This window comes from Rhyacophila brunnea, unplaced genomic scaffold (genome assembly GCF_057557595.1).
Source record: "Rhyacophila brunnea isolate RB1 unplaced genomic scaffold, BYU_Rbru_1.0 scaffold_17, whole genome shotgun sequence".
Classification (NCBI taxonomy): Eukaryota; Metazoa; Arthropoda; class Insecta; order Trichoptera; family Rhyacophilidae; genus Rhyacophila; species Rhyacophila brunnea.
In genome coordinates, this window is record NW_028232827.1 from 27,206,582 (window position 1) to 27,229,217 (window position 22,636).

At 32.6% G+C, this 22,636-nt stretch overlaps 2 protein-coding genes and 1 pseudogene across 2 annotated transcripts in view; 1 reads left to right on the forward strand and 2 right to left on the reverse strand.

The window, feature by feature from the left end:
• Positions 1-22,636, forward strand: part of LOC147073889 (uncharacterized) — a 670,186-nt gene that overhangs the window by 421,754 nt on the left and 225,796 nt on the right. The gene's annotated exons all lie outside the window — the stretch shown is intronic.
• LOC147073904 (UDP-glycosyltransferase UGT5 pseudogene) lies at positions 6,046-8,354 on the reverse strand (annotated as a pseudogene).
• Positions 16,386-22,373, reverse strand: LOC147073905 (UDP-glycosyltransferase UGT5-like). The gene is made up of 5 exons (XM_085944643.1): positions 22,269-22,373; positions 21,026-21,254; positions 19,196-19,791; positions 18,059-18,281; positions 16,386-16,912 (listed from the first exon to the last, which is right to left on the reverse strand). The coding sequence occupies exons 2-5, from the start codon at positions 21,252-21,254 to the stop codon at positions 16,386-16,388; spliced, it is 1,575 nt and encodes a 524-aa protein (XP_085800769.1). The 5' UTR covers positions 22,269-22,373.

The window sequence follows — 22,636 nt, forward strand, 5'->3', positions numbered from 1 at the left end:
AAAAATATGTATTGAATATCGATGGAAAATATCTTAGTCACCTCCGTTTTGCCGATGATTTGGTTATGTTATCAGAAACAGGCACACAACTACAACTCATGGTCCATACACTGAACGAAGTCAGCAAACAAGTCGGTTTAGAAATGAACCTATCAAAAACAATGCTAATGACGAACAGCACAGAATCAAAAATTTCAGTCGACAAAATTACACCTATCTGGGGAAACAAATTTGTTTTGACAGGAAAAACAATGAGCTGGAATTAGAAAGAAGAATACAAAGTTCTTGGAATAAATACTGGAGCTTAAAGGAAATATTTAAAGGCAATATGACAGCAAAGATAAAAACTAGAGTATTGAACTCATGTCTCCTGCCATGCTTATTATGCCTGTCAGACCTGGAGATACTCTAGCATAGTAAAGAACAAAATCACCAGCTGCCAACGTGGTATGGAACGTAATATGTTAAATATCAACAAAAGAAAAAAAATAAGACACACAAAAATAAGAAATATTTCAAAAGCCACAGACGCTCTAATCTATGCTCTCAGACTTAAATGGAAATGGACGGGTCATGTAGCGCGACTACAAGATGAGAGATGGACAAAAATTATTACTTCACGGCCCAAAAGAGAAATGCTATAGAGGAAGACCCCATGCGAGATGGCAAGATGACATCATAAAGACAGTGGGACTCTTTGGAGGAGGCCTTCACCCGTATAGGGGTTCTTACAAACCAATCAAACTAATTACATATCACTGTTTAATTTATAAACATTATCTAATAGTATTATATACAAAACAAAAAATCTTAATATATATAATATGTATTACACAAAAATATAAAAAAATAATAATAATTAATATTATATAAACTAGAAAATAAGTAGATATATATACATAATAGATATATTCATAGGTTATATATATATTCATTAGATATAGTCAATCAACTGTCATTTACTTTTGTTTGTAAGAAATAAAAAGGCTTTTTTATTTTTTATTTTTATTTATTTATTTTTAGGTAAAAATACATAATAAATAAATAAATATGTTATAAAGAATACAATTTACCAAATAACATAGCGTTCCCATCAAGTTATATAATAAATTATAAAAACACGTATCTATTTACACCCTAATATGAAAAATAATATGGATAATGTATTGGGTATTAACAAAAATAAACACTTAATATTATTATTACTAATATGTAGTAAAATTGCCTCTATATTCTTATGTGAAACTTTGGTTGGTTAACTACATTATTATTTTATTCTAATGCGATGGAAAAACTTAGACAACCTGTGATAATATCGACATAATGTTGTATTCAAATATTCTCGTTTATTCAAAAATATGCTAATATAACTTGAACGTCGTGAAATATTGAACAATTGTGAATGCTGTATAACATTACAACATGTTTAACTAGGTATTTATCTGGGCATGATACTATATTTCGATATACTATTCTAGGGTTGGCAAACCTTTTTGATATACTTATGTGCCAAAAAACTTATTTGTAATAATGGTTGATATGACAAAGTATTTTTTGTAAAATTAGGAACAGCATTCATCCATAATTAATTTCGTAGTTTTTTTTTCGTGTTATAGCTATCCTCGTTTTTTTCTACATAACTATTTCCTTTTAAAAATAATCTAAGTTTATCTAAGATAAAAGTTTTTTTTCAGAGAAGAGTTTTCCATTTCACCACCCTTTTCACGGAATAAGAAAATATTCCACCTGAATCTGATTCAATTACTCATTTTTTCCTGATGGTATTTGTTATCCTTTGTAATTACACAATTAATTCAAACAGTTAAGAATTTACTATCTTCTTTCGCGTGGTATCAAAATTTACTTATGTAATAAAGTGGAACGTGTGTCATTATAATCGCCTCTGCTGCACATGGCCAACAAATCAATATTTTAAGATTTGGAGATTATTTCATTTAACGCAATTTTTTCTAAATCAATTTATAAACAAACATGTCACAATTAGGGATTCCCATCCCGGGATCCTGAGCTATTTTCGATACCAATGAATCCCGGGATTGATAAACATAATCCCGGGATTTCGGGATTGATTTTTTTATCAATTTTTATGGAAAATAAAATAGAAGCGAAAATATAACAGAAAAAATACTTTTATTAAAAAAAAAGCTACATTAGAAATAAACTGAGTTTGAATGAAGTTTGATTTATACCTACCCATGTGTAGGTTGCCGATTCATTTTATTTTTTCACGTAAATTATTAAAAATGGAAAGATTGGAAAAAATGATGCTTCGCACTTTTAACAAAGTAATTCCACCATGATATCATACGTTTTACGGCAGTTTCATATTTGGCTGACTAATTAGATTTATGAAGCGGAAATGCCATATATACGCCATGATTATTTGCTTTAATATTTTAAATCTCGCTAATCCATTCATTAAGTCTTTACTATCAGAAACAGCAATCTCCTATTAAATTCACATTATTATTTAAATTACTATATTATTTACTCCGTTAAGCTTGTGTATTTCCAAGATTGAACGTATACAATATTAACAATAAATTTAATGTCTTACATAGTATAAACTATACTAGATTTATTTTTGACCGATTTTATCAATGTTATTTGTAAATATAAAAAAAATTATAATAACAATGGAACAAATGCCAATCCCGGGACCAGTCCCGGGATCCCGGGATTGTCAAATTCTAATCCCGAAATCTCGGGATCAGAATTATGGCTCGGGATTGGATTTCCTAGTCACAATTATATATAATTACTATTATTTACCCCTTACGCGATCTATAATAATATTTTAGTTATCCACAGAAACACTTGCGGTTCACTCAGTGGTTCATTATTTTATATAGGTAATGGAAGTTAAAATAGTGTATAAATTCATAGTTCAGCTTATATGTAAAAAAAAGTGAATTATAGGTATTGTTAAATTTCGGCCGATAGTTAATTTATTATGTTTTTTCTCCTTCGTGATCAATTTGCCAAAATGGAGTTAGCTGATGTGCAGATTATGCAATTGATAAATGATCTTAAGATTGAACAAGGTAAAATATATATATATATAATTTTATTTAGAATCCCTTTATTTTTTAACCTTAAGTTGCATGATGTTACCTTTCAGCAAAAAGTACTGATTTTTATTTAAGTATATTTTTTGTTAAGAATGAAACTTTATTTAAAAACTTACAGTGCTTTGCAGTTAAGGAGACAAAGTGTGATGACAAAATTATTATAGTTTTTATTCACATGTTGAAACTATTGATTTATAATGATATTAAACGATAAATGTGATCGTTCAGAAAAGTAATATTTTTTACAATATACTAAAATTGCCATCGGGTATGAAATAAATCTAAAATAATAAATATTTCACTGAAAAATCAAACCAACAAGTCATAATAATATATATTATATAGCAGCGCTCCGCAACCTTTTCTCACCCACGGCACACTAAAGGTCTATCCAGAAATCCGCGGCACACCACACGTAAAACAATGTATACACCAAAACATGGACCCCAGGCCAGAATCTTCGGTGCCCCCCTACCTATCGCTATAGTTAAAGACAGTGTGATAGGTAAAATTAATCTATGTTTAGCGATTTTTTGTATTTATTAATTAATACATCTACTTGAATTATGGTTAGTTGTCGGATTAACAATAATAAATTATTTGTCGAGTATTGACACAATAATAATAAATTGTATCCCATAATCGTATGTGTTAAAATATTCGGGTTAGCGGAGGAAATCAGCTCCACATGCGACTTTTTTTGTTATTAGAGCAAATTTGTAATTTGTGTTTATCTCATTCATCTGCTTGACCTGCCACGCCGCCTCCCTGAGCTTAGGCCCCCAGGCTAGAGCCCCCCACCTTGTGGGGGACATGCACCAAAATTACATTACATACTTATTTGATAAATAATTGAAAATACATAACGCACGACGAAGAACCAACCATATTCCCATGTATTTGCATTATCAATAAAATAAATAATTAATAATATGATACCTGAGCTTGTTCCAATGGACGTAAAAGTTTTCATTGGTGGTCTGGTAGGTCTTTTGGTATATGTGTAGAGATGCTTGTCTTAACTCCTTCTAATTTATCAGATCACGTCAATATATTTTCATTCTGACCTTGCATTGTTTTAGGAAGTTCATGTAGGTGCTCAAATGTATTTCCAGCCCTGTACGCAAATTTGGCTATTAAGTAAGTATTGTCTAATATACAATATTATTGGTGTTTTTTAAGCAATGCTCTGCAGCACACCTAGTATCGTCTCGCGGCACACCGGTTGCGGAGCACTGCTATATAGTATCATTAATTACTGAGGTTTTTTTTTTATCTAAGTGGTATACCTACGCCTTATAACTGTACACTTTTTTGCACTTTTTACTACACTTATATAATATCTAATACCTAATTATCTCGTATAAAAATAAATCAAATTATATTCACTTGTATTAAATGTATGTATTAATAAATAGATAATAATATAGATATTATGTAAAAAAATATTTTTTGAATATATTACGACATTGTCATCATCCTTAAGCTACAAGTACAAGGCTATGAAGTGGCAACTCCAACTAGTAAATAAAAAATGTTATTATCAAAAGGTACGCAGTAAACAAAATAGTTTTACGTGAGTCATAAATTAGCTAATGTCAAATATACACGAGTCATCGATGAATAAGTTTTAATCATAACTTAATGTACATATTATGTGTATATTGAATTTGATACATACTTACCTATTTTTAAAACAATATAAATATTGTGATTATTTTATAGTAGGTATGTAATCTCCATATGTATAACCAAACGATGATTTAATTAACGCTCGTCTTTTAGTGCTTCCTCTTCACATTGGGCCAAATCAGGCGAATGTACGTGTATGCTTATTACGCATAGAACAAAATACGTGTTGTATACCATTATGACCGCCAAATATTTGTAGTACATCGACGCAGTCAGTGTTTCAACACGCATCAAATGGCGCCAACATTCACCTTGCTTGGCCCATTGTAGAGGGGAGCATAAACGTTCTTTTTTCTAATTGAAAGTTTATCTATGAAATAAACTAAATAATTATCCTATTAATTATTATACATTATTATTTACTTAGTAATATAAGTTTTTATTTATACTTTTTATACGTAGTATTCCACTAAATGTCACTACTTATTTGTTTACTAAATTTTTTTATAGATAATTATCTCATCTCCAGAAATAAAATCAGTTATATATTTTTTTAACTAGTTATTTTATTACAAGTGGCGTTGTCTCCGTTCGGCGGCTTAATCTCCATTGGGAGGCTCCGCCTATCGCCCTGCCCTCGCTAGAATTTCTATCCTGTCAGGTTCCAATCGAATGCTTAATTTCCACTATTTTTAAAAGTACATCGATGACACCTATGTTTTTTAGTATTTCTCTCTGTATGTCAAATTTCCATTGTTTCAGATTGATATAGTAACAAAAAATAGCGTATATTAGAGAGTCCATGTTTGGAGTACCGGACCAATTAGAATTATTGTTCCATTGCCTAGGCAACGAATTTATTATTGTCGGCCATTTGCAATTCCTTACGTAAACAAACGTTTACACGTCAGAGTGACAGTTGTTACTTTAAAAATAAAAACAACGAGAAATAATTAAATAATTTAGTAATATAAATTAAAGTGTATAGAAATAAACCGACGGGGTTCCAATAAGCAGCCCTTTTTCTTGAGTGTGTAATAATTTAACAAGATAATGAAGAGCTAGTCGAAGAATTTAGTTTATCACAAGTTTTGTTTTTATTTTGTTACGCCAAAGAAGAATTACTTCACTACACACACAGATTTTTTTATTTTTTTTTTATTTTTTGTGTATTTTGAAACATTTATGTAAATTTTTCACACATTTCATAAATATAATAACACTAATAAAGATATATATAAATAATAATATTGCCACAAATCCTACATTGAAAGAATAATACTCAAAAAATGACATTTTATTTATTGGCGATCTCATGAAATCAGCTCCTTTGTTCCGTATTGTAATATATAGCTGTATTCATCGCAGTCATGGGCCTATCATTAAATCTCTTAGCAAACTCTTCGGCCGTCTCTTTATAGCGTGGGGATTATCAATTAATTCATTTATAGCGTTTTCCAGAGTCTCGTCAGTTAAATACACATACGGAACCTTTATCCCATAACCTCTTTTCTCCACCTTTTCTGTATTTAAGTATTGATCTGCACATATTGGTATTCCAATACTGGGAACTCCCCTGGCAGTTGCTTCTAGTGTATTTAATAATCCTCCATGAAATATAAATAATTTTATATTAGGATGAGCTGAAAAAAATATATCACGTCTTTCGTGTAGTACGTCATAATTGTAAACATTATCGAGTATATACAAGTATTTACTAAAATAATATTGTTTGCACCAATAACGTCTCTATTCTGGTCCCATCTTCTTAATTTAACTATTGAGGACATTTTGTCCACTAGTGCCAATCTGACTGCAAGTCTTTAAAACCAGAGGAACAAAAAAGTACTGAGAATTCATAACACTAAGCGATAGTGCCCATCAAATGGAGCGAATCGCGGCGACCGGGTCGCAGTCGGCGCGAGAAGCGTGAATACGTAACTATAATCACACGTTTCTTGCCGCGCATTACCTCTCACCTATGTAAAAAGCAGCGTAAAGCAAAGCAATAAAATTTATTAATTTATTTGTCGGCTCTAAATTCATTTTCACGATGATGTCATTGTGCTAGAGTAGTAAGTTAATATTTGCAATGAGCGATTTAAGCGCACTGTGTAGAATAAACTATAATATGCGAAATAACGGCGCGCCTGTACGATGACGCTCCCGACAGCCAAGTAAATTAGAGACCGTCGCACCTCTTTCGCTGGTCACATCCAATAGGCCCTGACGTATTTGAATATATAGTATTTTCGTTTTATTGTCGCGCTATGACGTCAAAGGATGCCGCGCTCTACTCTCTGTGCGTTGAAATATAAAGCATCTTCGTCATACGCTGTGTACGCTGAATTGTATTCCTGTTGATTCACCGCCGAAATTTCAAAATATGCGCGAGCGCCCCGCACGCCCGATTCTATGAGACCGGCGCCTAATGGTTAAACGAAGTGTCAAAATCCATTCAGACTCAAGATGCTCAACTTTCAATCTAAAACAGAAAACCAGCGATAGTAGTAAAGATTGTTAGAGGTAGCCAAAGTTCATCCCAGGCTATTAGTGTTATTTATAATAGTTTTATAGAATTGCTTACATACCCAAAATGTCATTTTGAGGCAACCATTTTCCTATAAGAACATTATCCGGTTTTCCGTTCATAATATCATCTTCCCATTTTCATATAATACGCTGCTTAAGTTTTCGAAAGATTCTGAGGAATATTTGAAGTTTTTCTTCTGGCAGATCTTTAGATTGCAAGTTTGAACCAAAATCACCCCATCTTTTGCTTCGTCCATATACTTAAGCAGATACTGAAAAAAAATCACCCCTATCGTGACTTTCCCTTGTAACACGCATGTTTAATGCATGGTTTTACTAATGAAAATAATAAAAAAATTGCCTTTGTAACAAAAAATTGTTTTATTAATGTAAATAATCCAATAAACTATTGATACATTTCCGATGTGTCATTAATTTAAAAAAAAATAGTAAAACGGATTATGTTTGTATTTTGAAGCTGATAAATATCACAAATAAAGATATTTTATATGGAATTTGTTAGCAATATATATGGAAAAAATGAATAATATTTACCATACTTAGTATTCTTAATCCTTACTATAATTAATATAACAAAGAGGAGGTTTTTATTCAAGAATTTTTGTATTTACGAGAAATGGATGTTAGTCAATTGCTCAACCTATTGTGTCAATACTCCAAACACAAATTGAAAAATAATATGTGAATTTGACAGACCCAGGATTCGAACTTATAAGCAGACGCGTAAGCCGCTCGGTGATCGTGGGCGTCAAAATAATATTAATTTTATTGTATACTTAGTATGTTAATAATTATTGTCAAATGTACCCCATTTGGGTTTAATTATTGTATATAAATGTTATTATGGTAATTCCTTAGCCTCATTGCATAGAATAAAATAGATACACCAAAACAATATTTAACAACCAGTATGAAAGTAAATTAATATTTTTTAATTAATCCGGTTTCCAAGTTGTAGAATAATTGCATGGTGGGGGAGAAATAATTATGATACCATCTTATTCTATGAATGTTATCCTTAAGCGGAAGATGTTATGTAGTTTTTTTTTGGCTTGATAATGTTATTACAACCGACATTGCGACTATTTAATCTGCAAACCAGCCAACTGCACTTTTGACCAAAAATGAGATTTTGATGGCATTTGTTATAAAACGTATTGTTATCTATACTGAATAAATTTCAAACTCCTAACTAAACCTATTAGTAAATAAATACGTTAATGTTTTTCACACAAATTTGCCAAATTTCCAAAATCATAAATGGAACAACTCCGTTCTTTATATACATTTTTTTTATAGACGAATATAAAGGGGAGCTAAAATAGTATATTAATTCATAGTGTAGCTTATTTGAAAAAAAATCCAAGTGTATTTTTGGAATTTTTAAATTCCGCTCGATATGTAAATAGTTAAATTATTTTGTTTTCTCTCCCTCCTGAAAATTTTTCCTAAATGGAGTTAGCGGGTTTGCAGATTAAGGAGTCGCATTTTTTAAATGGGAGTCAACCAAGTAAATATTAACTCAATTAATAAGTATGAAACTATCTAATATTATAATATATGTTCAGTATAAACATACTTTTGGAAGTTTTTTCGGTTTTTTAATGTGAGCTCCTCCAATTTCAACTATCCCCGGAACAAGCGATCTTACTGTATCAAAACTGAAATGTTTATTTATAAAAACCATAGAAATATGTTTTTCCAAATCCTTCAATTTTGGAAGTGGCTGTGGTAAATGACTGAAATATTTCTCTGCTAAGTCTTGTTGTTTCGGCAACCAATACACTTGTCGTCCAATCAATTCGTACACGGTTGAAAACATGTTTTTAATTATCTGCATCAATGTCATATTGTCTGGTCCATGTAGTGAATATTCATGCGGCATGTAGTTAAAAAACAATGGATTCCCCATGGTGTCAGCAATCTGTTGGGTAAATCCCATCGCGCTAAAGCCTACTATAGGCACATTGTACTTGTAGGATAACATGTAGTAGACTTCTTGGTATAAGTTGACGTGATGATCAGGTCGTAGCTAGAGTTGTCTGTATTTATAAAGTCTCGCATTGATGAAGAGTTCAAAACTGAGCCAGTAACATGTAACATTCCATCCCATGCATATTGAATTTTGTGTGCAAAATTACTATGGACAAAAGAGTTTATGGCATCTGCATTGCTAACTGTAAAAGTGTTAATATTATAAATTCAATCAATTACCGTCTGGTTTAATAAAATTGCAGTTTTTACATAAATATCGACTTAAGAAATGAAAAAAGGCGTAACCCTCAGTTTTTTTCAAAATAAGTTTAATTGCATAATAATGTTGTGTTCAAAAGATCTAAACTAAAAATGCCGATTTATTATCTAAATTTAGCTATAAGTTAAAAAAAAAAAAAAGACGTGGGAAAAACGTCTTAACTAATATTTTTGTTGTTTTACTTTTAAATTAATATTAATTATAAAAAAACTAAATTATTAATTATCATGCACTTCATGGTTATGTCTATTTTTATTTGAACTTAGACCGAAACGTTTTTGTGCCTTCTATAAAATTTGATTTCTCTGGATTACGCCCTTTTCTTTTCCAAAATCGATATTATATATTATGATGCGGAATACGAATTAAAAGTTAAATATAATTTTTTGCAAATAGAAGCCAATGAAATACCAAGATGGTGGTTATTAGAGTGTCAATAACTCCGAAGTATTAGTATCAATAATTAAAAAAATATATTAAGAAATAAATGTATGAAGTACACTTATTAAAATATTTTTTTCTTACGTGCTTTCCATTAGATTTTTTTTCCACAACTACCTCTCGATATTTTGGATTTTTCTCTTCAAATGTCGATATAATAGTTACATTATGTCCTCTGTTTGCCAGTTCTTCAAGTACTGGTTGTATATACATATAGTGAGATTTTCCAAAATATGGTAACACTGCTAATATTCGATATGCGATTCCATAATTTACCCATAGAATTATTGTTAATACGTCGGTTATTTTCATCTAAAATATTGCAATTTCACTCAACAACATCATAATTACTTAATATAAAACACAAAAATTCATAAGTGATCTATTATTGAATGTATATGAGGCAAACAATAAGCAATAAGTACATAATTCAACATTAGTAATAAACGACGTTGTTTTTTTCAATTCTCTTTTTTAATTAAAACAATATGCCGATTTCTTTTTGAGTAACACTTTTTTCAATAAATCCAAGTCATATAAAATTGGCTGGACTGCACTACTAGATTTAAGAATGCTCAGTCAAAGCAACTGGAGAGTGTCGGCCCCGAATCGTCCAGAATCGAGGAAGTATATGAAAGAGGTCAAGACCCACCAAAGGTTGTAGTGCCATTAATTTTGGCACTACAATCACTACACCCTAACAATGATGATAAAATTGGAATTTAAAAAATGTTTATTCATATAGTTTTGGTATAATCGGTTTGAATAAAGCATTTTTTGATAATTTTGGCGCATTTTAAAAGTTTTACAGCATAGATTACTGCCAAAAATTGGTAAGTCTGGAAATTATGTTATGGAGTTATTGCAATTTGAAGTTTGACATGCCCTCTAAAACGAGGCATAATGGTAATTTCTTTGTGCTTTTTGTGGATGTTCTATAATTATATCGGATGACCTTTATTTTTCTTTTTAGCATCGTCATATTTATATAATCGGACATCGTCAAAAATAGCAATTAATGGATGTTATTAGTAATAAAAATAGGTAATTATGTAAGTACGTACCTTTGTAATTCACTGTCTCTAAATTATTTTAATAGGAAAAGGGTTATAAAAAATAAACTGATGTATTAGGCATTTTATTATTTAGATACACTTTGTTAAAAAAAAAAAAAAACAATTGTAAATGAGACGTTATAGCAAATTGTTAATGGATTTGTTTAATACTTTATACGCACATTCTATTAAATGTATAATGTAGTTATGACCATAATAATATATTGAATTTATAGCAGTTGTTCATAGCAATGAAATTGAATTAGTCGTAAATAATCGTAGTGTTAAGCCTAAATCATATGCCTGATTTCAAAAGGTCGTAAACTTCACTTGCGACATTAAATTTAATCGATATATTTTTTACGACATTTGCTACGTATAAAATTATATTTCCCTTCATACATCACTAGGTATCTAAATTGTATTACGTGATTGTAAAGTGTCGCTAGATTTCAAAATCAGCCAAGTCCATAATAGATGAATATGAGAAAAACAGCTTTTTAGTTTTCACAAATACACAGTCACAAGGGTGAAAGTTTATATTATTTCTAGTAAAGAATATTTAAAATTAATAAATTCCATATTTCAATAATGCAGAAATGTTAGAAAGCAGTAGTTCTTCAACAATTCACAAAAAAGTAAAAAAAAATACCTAAAGGTGGACTTGGCTGATTTTGAAATGTAGACACAATGATATAATAATTAAAATCATGAAGAAGTCAAGTTAAATAAGCAATACAATTGTTCAGTAAATACTGACATAATAATATTATTTATAGTAGTTAACAATTTATTTTTGATGATTCTTTGAATCGACAGCATAGTAATATATATATGGGACGGCATTTAATAAGTACATAGGTAGTAGATAGGTACCAGAATTCCTTACAGCCAATCAGCACCAGCAGATTCCATACCAATCATCTGCCACGATGTCCCCCTGATTGTCTGTACCATTCGCGATGCACGATGAAATATGACTTAAGATCTTCGGCAGTGAATGAGGTGGAGAAAATAGAATAGATACCATATACTATAGATACATCTAGACGCCACCCGTTGCATTGCTAAATGAAGCTGCGTGCCGTGCGTTTGGTTTGTGGGCGAGCGAACGCATTCGTCTACAAATGTTCCGAGACCATAGACCATTTCGCTAGTGCTCGCCCAAAGTTCTCGCACTAGACGCTCAGAATTAAAATATAATTTTCTATTTTTTACGTTATATAGTATTTTTAAGCAGTCAAAATGCAACGATTAGGTAAAGATATCCATAATTTAAGTTATTTTAAAGAAACACTAGGTCACTGATATTCAAATATATAATAATATACAAATAAATTATCACGAACATGTATCAACTTAGAGCGCGATGCTCAATCGTCTGTCATAATTACAACAAAACGCTATCCAGAAAGCCTTTTATAGTCATGATCGAGTTGTCTATGGTCCACCAGATCTGCAATAGCTTCGTTCTGGTTTTATATTGAAAATAATACTATATATAAAAATTCTCTTTTTCGTAATTTAGGTAAATTATTTTGTAATTGTTAAACGATGACAAAAATATGAAAAATACACAAAATAAATTCAATAACTATAAATACACAATTAATATTTAATTAAAATGATTAAATGTCTCCGCAATTAGTGAATAATATAAGTTATTTTTTGACCCATGTTTTTCCCGATACGGTAACACATGCCGTTGAAATGTCAGATTTTGTCATTTACAATTATTACAAATATGCCATGATATGAATAATTATATAGAGTGATTAAAACTAATATTACCATGTTGGTGTGTAGGTAACTAAGTACTTATATATTTCAACTACCTATCTATTTGTTTAAAATTACATAAATATCTAAATCCGAATAGGAAAAGTTAATTCATAATTCATTGAAACTGACATTCCAATTCGATAATCGGTTTTACTAAATTAAGACATGTACAGAATCAACGAAAGTAAAGGAAATATATCGTATTAAATGTCACGGATATTTAATAATTGTTTAATACCCATATTGAGATCAATTGTTAAATGAATTTGAGTGTATGGGCTATTTATAGACACGTACATTTATTTTGACAGCAGCTGTCAGTGGTAATTGGTACGAGGGTGGGTCAATAAGTCCTTAGAAAAGCCGACAGGTGGCGCGACTAGTACTGTAAGCGGTTTGTTTTCATGCAGCGGCACTACCGATTCAGTATGCTGCAAAATTTCAATCAGATTGGTCGGGTTGTTGTGTGTTTCTCGTACATTTAAAAAAAAATTTGCTTGTGGAAAATGGAAAAATGGAAAATGGAGAAAATTGAGTTTAGAGCTGTTATTAAACATTTTAATATAAAAGGGTTAACAGCAAAGGAAATAAAAAATGAGTTGGATTTAGTTCACGGCATATCTGCTCCTTCACTTGCAACTATTTATAACTGGTTAAATGAATTTAAACGTGGTCGTACATCAACAAAGGATGAACCACGCTCAGGACGTCCTGTAGAGGTGACTACACCAGAAATGATCAATAAAATCCACGATATGGTGTTAAGTGACCGAAGATTAAAGTTGAGTGAGATAATTGAGGTTACAGGGATCTCAAAAAGTAGCGTCATTTCTATTTTACATGACAAATTGGGCATGAAAAAAATTTCTGCAAGACGGGTGCCGCGTTTGCTCACAGTCGACAATAAACGCAATAGGGTGGTGGCCTCTAAAGCCCTGTTGTCGCTCATGCAACGCAATCCGGATGAATTTTTTCGTCGCTTTGTGACTGTAGATGAAACATGGATACACCACTATACTCCCGAGACGAAAGAACAGTCAAAGCAGTGGATTGCGAAAGGCGAACCATGTCCAAAGAAGGCGAAAACCGTAAAATCAGCTGGTAAGGTTATGGCTACTGTATTTTGGGATGCACGTGGAAATATTTTCGTTGACTATTTGGAAAAAGGAAAAACAATAACAGGGGATTATTATGCATCTTTATTGGACCAGCTAAAAAACAAAATTGAAGAAAAACGGCCTCATTTAAACAGGAAAAAAATCCTCTTTCATCAGGACAATGCCCGTGTTCACACATGTTTACGATCAATGGCTAAAATTGAAGAATTGAAGTTCGAATTGGTCGACCACCCACCGTATTCGCCAGATTTAGCCCCCAGTGACTTTTTCCTTTTCCCAAACTTAAAAAAATGGCTAAGTGGACAACGTTTTTTTTCAAATGAAGAAGTCATCGATCGGACAAATGCTTATTTTGAGGACCTTCCGAAAACTTATTTTTCTGACGGTTTAAAAAAAATTGAGAAACGTCTAACCAAGTGTATTGAGCTCCAAGGAGATTATGTTGAGAAATAAAAAAAAAATACAAAAATAAAAACTGTTTTAATGCTTTTTTCTAAGGAATTATTGACCCACCCTCGTAATACAGGAGGGGGCGAGTTCATAACAAAAGTAGTCTATGGTTAAGGATTCCTTATCTCTATAATCTATAGTTAACAGATAGATTTCGGCTATTTACCAATTTTACTGTAAGTTTGTGGTAAGTATGAATTGAGCATTACGCCCTGATAAACCACCACACTTCTGGTCTAGCTCAGTTTCAGTTTTTTTTGAAGGTGGGTATCATAATTTTTGGTTAGTAATTAGTAAACTGTCACTTTTATCTTTAGTATGGTTTTTAGGATTTGGGGTGGGCAAATTAACACACCGGAATTTGTTTTATAAACGGTAGGGTACATTTAAGTGGATGTTTTATAATTGTTACGTTTTTTTATAATTTGTTTTACGGGGGACAAGATTCGTGCGTTTCTTATTTGGCTGTTTTCCGAACACTGCCGCCATCTTGTCTTCCGCTTTCAACGGTTTTTTTTCAAGGCGACGTTGCAATATCTCCAACGGTCAAAATTATGGCATTGTTGCCAGCAGATATTCAACATTATTTAATTATTTTCTAACAACTCTTTTTCTTCTCCTTGCACTATCTAACATTTCTCCCTCTCAGTCACAATACAAGTTATTTTTTCCATTTATTCTTTATACATGGTATTACAATTTATTGGCGGTTTTTTTTCTATACATTCTACTGACATGTTTCATACATTATTGTTAGCGAAAGTTGGTCACTTTTTATACTGGTTAAGTGTCGAAGCCCAATTGCATTCGTCGTCTCGCATACTTTCTTACTTATTCACACCTGGTCTTCCATGAACCGTGTCCTCAGTCTCAAATACACGGGCCGTGGGACTTATTTCTGGAAAGAAACGTCACTCTGTGTGATCAAGTGTGCGGCTCGGTGCAAGTTATTCGACTACGATGCAAAATGCGTGTTCAGGCCACTCTACACCCATAAAAGGTACTCCAGGTATAAGACTCGAAGTCCGAGGTGGTGACAGCCCTTACATATGAAACGTAATACCATCTTCTTGCTTATCAGTACGGCTACCATATTTTAATACAACACACAGAACCATCTTTTCTACTTAATTAACTAAAAATATTTACCACTGACTTTATGTTTAACACAAAAAATAGCAATTTTAGTAACACGAGCTTGCAGGTTATCGACGCTACGTGAAGCGATTCACCATGATTTGACGGCGATACTTTTGGAAACTAACTCACACGTATGTAGACCTTTTATCTTACTCTAGCGCGTGTCGCAGAGATTATAAGGGTGCCGAATACTTTCTCACTCGCACTCATGCATCGTTTTTGTTCAGGCTATGATAGATACAATAAATACAATACTAAAGATGACAATGTGAGATTATAATCGCGGGTTACGATGTACTGCTAAGATCGATGTGATCAAATGATTGATTATATTAATGAACGACTTGATTAGAGTGGTATGACTTTGACTATGTCGAGTGAAGGACTCATGACAATAGTAGTGTATCTTGTGACGGACTCGATCAGTTGAGTGAGGATTCCTGGATTGTACTTCCAATTTATACAGTGCATATATTACAAAATATATTACCAATCATAACAGACCCTACTGATTTAGTTATGATTTAAGAAATGCTGACTAATATTATCGCTCTATTGTTTTGTTTTGTCATCAAAACATACAAATACATGTTAAAGTATATCACTCGTTTAATGCTGAATGGTACGATTGCTACAGATCTTTCACCGGATTCGTTCATGTTGGGTTGACGCCATGACAATCAGGAAGAAAATCGGGGCGGATGATCGTCTTGAGAATCTGCCTTTGTAATTTGAGTTTTATTGATGGGACGCCATTAAAATATTTCGACGAATCGTTATAAAATTGTTTTATTTTCTTATATATACAAATACTATGTTATATACCAATAATTTACCTAAACAAAATAAAAATTACAGATATCAATTATTATTTGTTCTTCTTCCCATTAGCATACATTTGTTGGGAATACCTACATTTGTGTTTAGGTATGCATTTTAAAAATAGTTTAATAAATGAATATATAACAAAACAAATTAAAATAAACATAAACAAAGCTATAAATCCTAATTGGAATACGTAGTTTTCAATTTGCGGCAAATCTAAAAGTGGCGATCGCATAAAACTAGCTCCCTTATGCCGAATGACATATTCAATCCAATACACAGCAGTATCCAAAGCAGACAACGGCCTGTCATTGAATCGCACAGATAATGCTTTAGCTTTCTCACTGTATGTTGGGTTATTTAATATTTTTCTTATGGTCTCACCTAATGATTGATCTGAGATATCCACATAAGCTAATTTAACTCCAACCCCTTTGAATTCAACTTTATCTATATTTAAATGCTGGTCGGAATATATTGGTATTCCAATAACAGGGACGCCTCTCGCAGCCGCTTCCAGTGTACTCAGCAAACCGCCATGTGAAATAAATATTTTGACGTTGGGGTGAGCTAAAAAAATTTAAAAAAACTTTGTAAAATAGTTATAATAATGGAGGCATAATGAAATTCGTGAATTTTTGGATGTGTTCAGATGGAAAATAAGCGGAAACAAAATTAAATACACTTTCTTCCAGCAGACCTCAGAAAAAATTAGAGATAACTGAGATTCAACTTCACAATAATCTGAAATGTCCAAACGATAATATAAGTAAGGCTCATTCTACACGGCCAGATAAAACACCGCGATTCACCTGCTAAAATTTTGAAACTACAACGTGACCGTCAAAACGCGGCGGATGAAAAACGATCAAAAACGCATTATATTCTATATAAACGGCCTACTAGCTTATGTGAATAGACGCAGCAGTTATGGCGCAGAGCCTCACGTTAAACTTGTCGGTCTCTAAGAGCTTGTCCAGATGACGCGTATCTGTTGCGATTCACGTTGAGTGCATTTGAGAGCTCAATAAGTTCATCTGTACCTCGACCGTGCGCAAAAAGTGACATGCGGCGATTATATGTGAACGGCTCAATGAGGTTATATGTACGTGGAATGCGCGCGAGTTTATATGCACGAGTAAAAGTCCAAATCACGCCATCTGGACAAGGCCATAGTGTACAAGTCGGTTGCGTTTCAGGAATATTATTTTTAGATAAAAATTCTTCTGAATTCTTTATTGCTATAATTATATTCCTTCATTTGAGTGTCGAACATTCTTTTAATTAAGCGCACAATACAGCCACTGATACTGATCACGTATGACGCAATGAATACGTCCATTCTGTATCGCCTCGTGTAGTTTTGTTCCGTGTTCTCCCGCTAGTGGGAATGACGCCTCTCGATGCGTTCTGACCTTCGCCTAGTTTCCAAACACCTTCTTCTGCGACTGGTAAAATTAATATCTACCGCCTAATATAAACTATTTGTTATGTTTAATACGCGCGGTCGTTAACGAGTTACCGGCGGTTTTCACCTTGACGTGTAAAATTGCCTTATTGGATCTATACCAAATATAAGAAAAAGTAAATCATATTTAGTATAACGACCATTTATCATTAAATTTCGCATTCTTATTAAATATATATGATATTCATGCATTTTATTTTAATTTTAATGAGTGTAATACGATTATTAAAAATCAAATTACTCCTCACCTAATATATCATTTTGGGGCATCCATTTTCTGATGAGAACATTATCTGGTTTTCCCGTCATGGTTTCGTCTTCCCACTTCCATAGGATCCTCTGCTTGAGTTTTCCAAAAACTCTTAAAAATACATCAATCTTCTCTTTGGGCATATCTTTGCTCTGAAGGTTTGAACCAAGACTAAAATAAATTGCTCCATCTGTCGCCTCATCCAAGTATTTCTGTAGTTTCTGAAATAGCCGTTTGTTTAATGAATTAAACTTAATAATAGATAGATTTTTTTTTGTAAATCTGTATAAATGACTAAAAAAAACATATAAAGCGCCGTGTGTGGCCAACTGGAGTCTCTCGCGGCTGCGCTACTTTTGTGACTTTATTTTTCATTACGCCTGTGCGATTTTTCGTAACGAATCCGCCCGGGAGGTCAAGAAAAAAAGCATGTAATATATTCGATAACGTTGTCCAAAAATATAAAAAATGGCGATTGATTACGGACGTTGCCGAATGGAAAAGTATTAAGTAGCAGAACAAAGACATAGAAAAGAGGTATTAAATCGATACTCCCATATGGTAAATTAATGGTGTATGAAGTATTTGTAGCAATTGTTACTTAATTTTTAAACTTTCACGATTATTTTTGTTATCGTAATTGACTTTTGGGTTGTTACCACGTGTTCTTCTTCCTTGTTTCATCGGTGTATCAGGCTCGTTGGAGAGGTTATTCTCAAGAGATAATACACTGAAGTAACATGGTACTTGTATACATGCAAACGCCGCTCTTAGTATGTCGAAGGATCTGTTTAACTGAGATCAAACGTTGTTAAAATTTAAAAAAAAAATTGTCCTTTGTCAATGATACGAGTACCAATGATATTAGATCAAATATAGGATTTCCCTGAAAGTGTTGGAATCTATAGTATTTTTAAAAGTAGCCCATTCTCCCTATTAATTCATTAATTCTTATATATTTCGATAGCCTCGTTTACAAATCCCTTTTTCTATTCCAATATACGGTCTCAAAGTCAAATTTGTGGCTTGTGTCCATGCATACTATATTTTATTTTATTAGTATAATATATTCCCATCAAAAATTAATTTTTCTACGTATAAAAGTTTTTTTTTTAAATCAATGATTGTAACCTACCTTTGGAAGTTTTTTTGGCTTCATTATATGAACACCTCCTACTTCAACAATTCCGGGTACTAAAGGTCTGACTACATCAGTACTAAAATGAGTATTCAACAATATAACAGATATATTCCTTTCAATTTCCACCAACTTGGGTAACGGCTGGGGCAAATGGCTGAAATGTTTTTCAGCCAAAGCCTGGTGCTTAGGTAGAGGATGAATTTGTCTCATTACTAAATCGTATACTGTTGAATAGGTATTAATAATCTTCTGCATAAAAGTCATGTGTGATCCAAATGTTAAGTATTCATGCGCCATGTAGTTTAATACTACAGGGCTTCCCATGGTCTCTCCTATGTATTGGGTATATCCCATTGGACAAAAGCCTACTATGGGAGCATTATATTTGTATGAAAACATGTAAAAAGCTTCCATGTATAAAACTTCAGCGAATATGAGGTCGAAGTGAGAGTTATCGTTTTTAATGAAATCTTGCATTGGGGTCGAATTCAAAACTGATTCGGTAGTGAAGTAAACAGCTTCCCATAAAAAGTCCATCATTTTTCTAAATCCCATTGAACTAAATGAGTAAATATCGGGTTTATCCCCAACTGAAAATAAAAAAAAACATGTAAGTATAATGTTATTAACTCTTATAAATCATGTTAGTAATGACATATGTAAAGACTACCACCCACGGCGACGGCTCGCCACAGCGACGAGATGCAAGTAGTGAATGGTGGAGGTAGGCTGTTAAGATCTGCCATAGATAGTGCATATTAAACTTTGTTAGTCATACGTATTTGTTTTTATAGAACTAAGACTGCCATTTAGAGAGTATTAAGATACCAACAGGTGGGTACTTAACTTGATTCCTAGTAGATATTAGGATCTCTCCAAAATGTTGTTTTAGTGTACTTGTCATCACATTAGTACTGTGATTTCATTAATTTAAATTAGAAAGGTCATAACCATTTTTGACGCTATTTATCATTTAGAACTACGTTAAAGTTCCCACCACCACCAGTCATATATGCACAGACGTGGATATGCACAGCCGATTTCTATGACGCTTTAAACGTGTCTGAAAGAAGTGATTTTAAGTGCTCATTTCGTCCCGAGACGGAGCCGCACGGGACTGATGCTGCAACCATGCACCGTAGTGCGTAAAGTAGAAAGTAAGGAAAGATTTTTTTTTGTTTTTTGGACTGGTTCTGCTGTCCGCTGACGTTGAGCGCTTTGTTTACTCGCATACTGAGTGTCACGAATTGAAATGGATGAGTCTACAGAAGAGTCGGCACTATCCCGCTCCCCATACGATGCTGCAAATTTCTCGAATGCCGCAAAGTTGGCCTCAGTTGCTATCAGATCTCCATGACCAATTAGGCCCGTGTAAGGACGGACCCTGGCAAACAGCTCCGCTCGTTCGAGTTCCATAAGCGGGCGATCCCAGAGGATGTGTTCAACATCTATTATTTCACCCCCACATTTCTCGTATACATTAGTAATGCCTATATTTGCCGAAATAATACGCCGCTGCTCGCCACCCGCCGATTACCTTACCATACCTTGCTGCTTCCGCAGTGGGGTACTCCAAATTTCCTTAAATATATTACCCTTCATAGAAGTAATATTTTTTAATTTGTAAACCGAATGAACGGTGCCACCCCGACCACGTCGCTTCTCGTGGTTTCTGCAGTATTATATTTTCGTTGATTGGTCGCTATGCTCAAAAAGTTGACACACCGTGGATGCTAGTAATTATCGAAAACAGCTAAATTCTATTCCGCACAGCACACCAAGGTCATATGCTTAAGAGAATAAATACAGGTCAAATTTACATACGAAACTCCCATAGTAACCGCCGTTCCACTACAATTTGTCGATAGTTTGCATTTTTCTCTGTGAATGCAGTTATCATTGTAACATCATGCCCCCTGTTGGCTAATTCCTGAACTATCGGCTGCATATTTAGATAGTGCGATTTTCCTGAGAAAGGAATTACTGCCAAAATGCGATACGCATACACGAAATGGAAACATTGCAATACTAAGAATAAACTGGACAGCTTCATCTGTAAATAATCAGTAAATTTTAACAATTACATAATATTAAACATGGTCTTGAAAATACTTCAAAATACGTATATATTATAAACATAAGAAATGCGGATTGATAACTCGCGGAACAAGAACAGTCTTGTAGACATTTGAAAGATGTGAGGTCAAGGCCTGAACAAAAACTAACCATAACTGAGAATGAGAAAGCATTCAGCACGCGTATATCTCCGCAATATGCGTTAGAGTAAGACATAATATCTACTACTGAATTAAATATTTTCTGGAAACGTCGCAGGTCAATATCATTTGAATGTGAAATTTGTGTTAAATATAAAATTAGTGGTAATTATTTTAAGTTAATTTAGTATGAAATATGTTTAACTATGTTGTATTTACATTTGGTAGCCGTACTGAGAAGCAACATGATGGTATAACGTTTCATAGTTAAGTTGATAATAATAAAATTGAGGTTCCACTGTGCGTTACATGCGAGAAATACGGCTTAATTTTGCCGAACAATATCCACTCTCTTTATAGTATTACTCTGAGTATGAGGTTCAATTCTCACTTTTAGTCTTGGTATATTTTGCCCAAATTTTTTTCTTATATGTTTATTTTCTTGGATATTTAGAATTATACAGTATTAATAATAGTCACTTATCACTTATGAAGCTTGTGTATATTCAGTATTGAATAATTTATAATAATAATTAATATAGTAAAATTCATAATCATCATCAAACGGAGTCAAGGTTACTGGATGAATACCTTCCCTAACTTCCTACATTATCTTTTATTTTCCACATAATTAAATAAAATAGTTGATTAGAAATTTATGTAAAACATACTTTCTAATAATATGCAAATATTCACCACTGTAAAAATTACTGGTTATTGATACGCACACTTCCTTTAGTGTATAAGATAACAAGGATCTTTTGGTTTCGATTTATAATATAAAATTTTCGGTTTAATTTTTTACAGTTATTTTACACTAATATGCATATCAAATAAATTTTAATATTTACCTTTTTGAGATTTTTGGATAAAATTCAATAGTTTTTATTTTACCATACATTTATACTATTGTCATAAATTTACAGATGTTCGCACTGACTTGAACAAAATTTTATTCTCAACTAAGCAATGAAGTAATAATTCTACGGTAAATTTTTTCACAAGGTTAAAAAAATATGCAAACAGCACCGTGTTGTTTATTTTATCTAAAGAAAACTATTTTCAAAACTTGTCTTTACATCTTACTTAAACATACGTGAATTATGTCCAATCGTAAAGTAGTTACACATTATCTCCATTATCCTACACAATTAAAACTTCCAGCACAGCGACTGAAGTAGTTGGATGGATTGATTTTAATTGGTTTTTACACGTATTT

What these genes read in the sequence shown, in the direction of transcription:
- LOC147073905 (XM_085944643.1), bottom strand. Translation starts at nt 21,254, where the DNA reads ATGAAGCTGTCCAGTTTATTCTTAGTATTGCAATGTTTCCATTTCGTG. An exon ending in GCGGTTACTATGGGAGTTTC is followed by an intron (nt 19,792 to 21,025) that starts GTATGTAAATTT and finishes TTTTATTTTCAG; the next exon opens with TTGGGGATAAACCCGATATT. An exon ending in AGCCAAAAAAACTTCCAAAG is followed by an intron (nt 18,282 to 19,195) that starts GTAGGTTACAAT and finishes CGGCTATTTCAG; the next exon opens with AAACTACAGAAATACTTGGA.